Source organism: Triticum dicoccoides, chromosome 5A (genome assembly GCF_002162155.2).
Source record: "Triticum dicoccoides isolate Atlit2015 ecotype Zavitan chromosome 5A, WEW_v2.0, whole genome shotgun sequence".
Lineage (NCBI taxonomy): Eukaryota > Viridiplantae > Streptophyta > Magnoliopsida > Poales > Poaceae > Triticum > Triticum dicoccoides.
Genome location: NC_041388.1, coordinates 635,493,256 through 635,495,486, shown reverse-complemented (window position 1 = coordinate 635,495,486; position 2,231 = coordinate 635,493,256). Strand labels below are relative to the sequence as shown.

The 2,231-nt window shown below is 37.6% G+C and overlaps 1 protein-coding gene across 1 annotated transcript in view; it reads right to left on the bottom strand.

The window, feature by feature from the left end:
* LOC119303615 (vacuolar protein sorting-associated protein 35B-like) overlaps window positions 1-2,231 on the bottom strand; it is an 8,618-nt gene that overhangs the window by 1,672 nt on the left and 4,715 nt on the right. Inside the window, exons 11-18 of the mRNA XM_037580746.1 lie at window positions 1,932-2,048; window positions 1,593-1,832; window positions 1,445-1,510; window positions 1,214-1,303; window positions 614-703; window positions 304-393; window positions 153-221; window positions 3-83 (exon numbers count right to left, since the gene is read on the bottom strand). Of these exons, the coding sequence (XP_037436643.1) occupies window positions 3-83; window positions 153-221; window positions 304-393; window positions 614-703; window positions 1,214-1,303; window positions 1,445-1,510; window positions 1,593-1,832; window positions 1,932-2,048 (843 nt within the window). The remainder of the gene's footprint in view (window positions 1-2; window positions 84-152; window positions 222-303; window positions 394-613; window positions 704-1,213; window positions 1,304-1,444; window positions 1,511-1,592; window positions 1,833-1,931; window positions 2,049-2,231) is intronic.

Below are 2,231 nucleotides of genomic sequence, written 5' to 3'. Positions count from 1 at the left end.
ACCGCTATTTCTTCTTCATATAAGATGAATGCTTGAGTAAAGAACTCATAAGCAACCGGTTCCAAATCACAATCATTGGCAGCCTGAATAAGAAATGCTATCACACAATAGGAAGAAGTGTAAAAAGAATCAATCAGTTGTTCCAACAATACCTCTGCGCATTGTAGATATAATCTGAGAGACAATTCTGGACAAGGAATACATTGGAGTGCTTCAATAGTCTGAAAAATGAAAAACTATGAGAACATTGAAGAGTTAATAATGGAAAATTCTGAAGAAGTTAAAATGTATGAGAATAAAAACCTGATGCAAGATCTGAAATATCTTCTTAGGGGTTGCGGGAACTTCCTCCCCAGTGACATCTCCATCTTGACCTTGTAATCGTCTGACCAACTGCAGGCAAGAAAAAACATCCAGTGTAACCCAACTGTTAGAATTGGTAAGCCAAAACAAAGCAAAGCACCTACCCCAGTATTATCATGCCTACTACAAAGCAGCATGTGCAACTATACAGTTCATGTTTTTTGATAACATTGTGTACAAATACATCAAGAAATAAGTAAGCTTCTTATTTCAGGATACTGTTCACTATAACTGAAACAATTAAACATACCTTGAGAGCGGAGAATACTAACGACGGCACAGTGAAAGGTAGACGCTTGGGACCTCCCTGAAGTATATGCTTCTGAACAGTACATAAGATCTGAAAGATTGACAAGCATTTCCTATCAGCATTTTCAAAATGGGAAAATGACAAGACAAGTACCCAGATTAAATGCTGCCAAGTAACCAGAACTCAAGAGCAGGTGCTTGGTTTGTCAATCTAGCATGGAAAAAGATAATTGGCCCTAGTTTCATTCATAATCAGATACTACCAGGGCATGGTTCATTACCTATTGTAGGCTCTACAAATAAGATTTAACAAAATGATGGTTCAGAGTAAGCAGGTCGGTATGAGAATAATGTCTATAGGTGCTAACATAGAACATCAATTTCCTATAAACTGAAGTTCAATTGCTTATTATGTAACCTTATTAGGAGGGCAAAACACCAGCTCAGAACTTCACCTGCCCATAGCTAGTGTAAATGGACATATAACACAGACATATGATGGAGGCTGTAACAAGAACTGAAGTAAAGGAGGAGGAAAATGTAACAGAGACTAAAAAAAGTTCGCAAGCTCTCAGCAAATTCAGTGAATCAACAAATGTACCTTCAACATCTCGTCGTGATCATCATTGTGCAACATGTGAATAAGGCGTGCTACAGAATTCTGCTCCTCCTTAAAATCCTCTTCATCAAGCTAATGCAACAAAATTTAACATGTTAACAGTGCGGGTAAGCTTGATGAGGAACTAGAATATTCCATGACTGATCAAACAGCAGCATAAAGAAGCATACAAACAAGTTGAAGAGAGTTGAAAAATGAAGTGTATGATCTTACCTCATCATCTTGAGCCCCATCCATATCTTTTATAAGGCCCTTAATTAAATCAAAAAGAGCCTCGATCTGCAAGAAATAGCGACAGGATCTCATGGTGTGACTTAAATAGTAGTAATAGATACAGAAACAGTGTAATGTGAAATATTACCTTGTCGGAAGTAGATATGCAAGTTGTGTTCTTCATTATGCTTTGAATTATTACCAGAGCCATCACTTTTGTTGTAGCATTATCCAGATAATCCATTACCCGGGGATAATTTGAAAGCTCCAATGCAGTAACAATATTACTATATTTCTCCAGGGGAGCACTAAGAAGTGCAACAATTTGCTTCGTTGCTCTGCTATCTTCAAGTTTTTCCTTGCCAGAAAGTTTCTTCACGCATGCACCCTGTACAATATTAGACATAACGTGAGCTAGAATGTACATCTACATCAACTATCGAACTAAAAGGGTAATAGCATATCTCTTTGTCAAAGTAAGACTTACCAGCACTTGGTCAACATAATCAAGCCGATCTGGATGCACGCGGAGAGTAAATGTAAGGAGTGATACATATAAAGTTACTGCTCCAACAACCGGCATGTCAACTTGAGCTTCTATCACCTGTCAACAAATCAGGTGTCAGTTGTTTCAGTTTTACCTGTACAATAGCACCGAACAGCTAGGTAACTAGAAAAAGGAAGAAATAAAAGGTGCATGTATTTCTATGGTTATTCCCATGCACATTGGTACACTTATGTACATAGTAACCATGGAAACTGTCGTTTAGATCAAATGCATATTCAT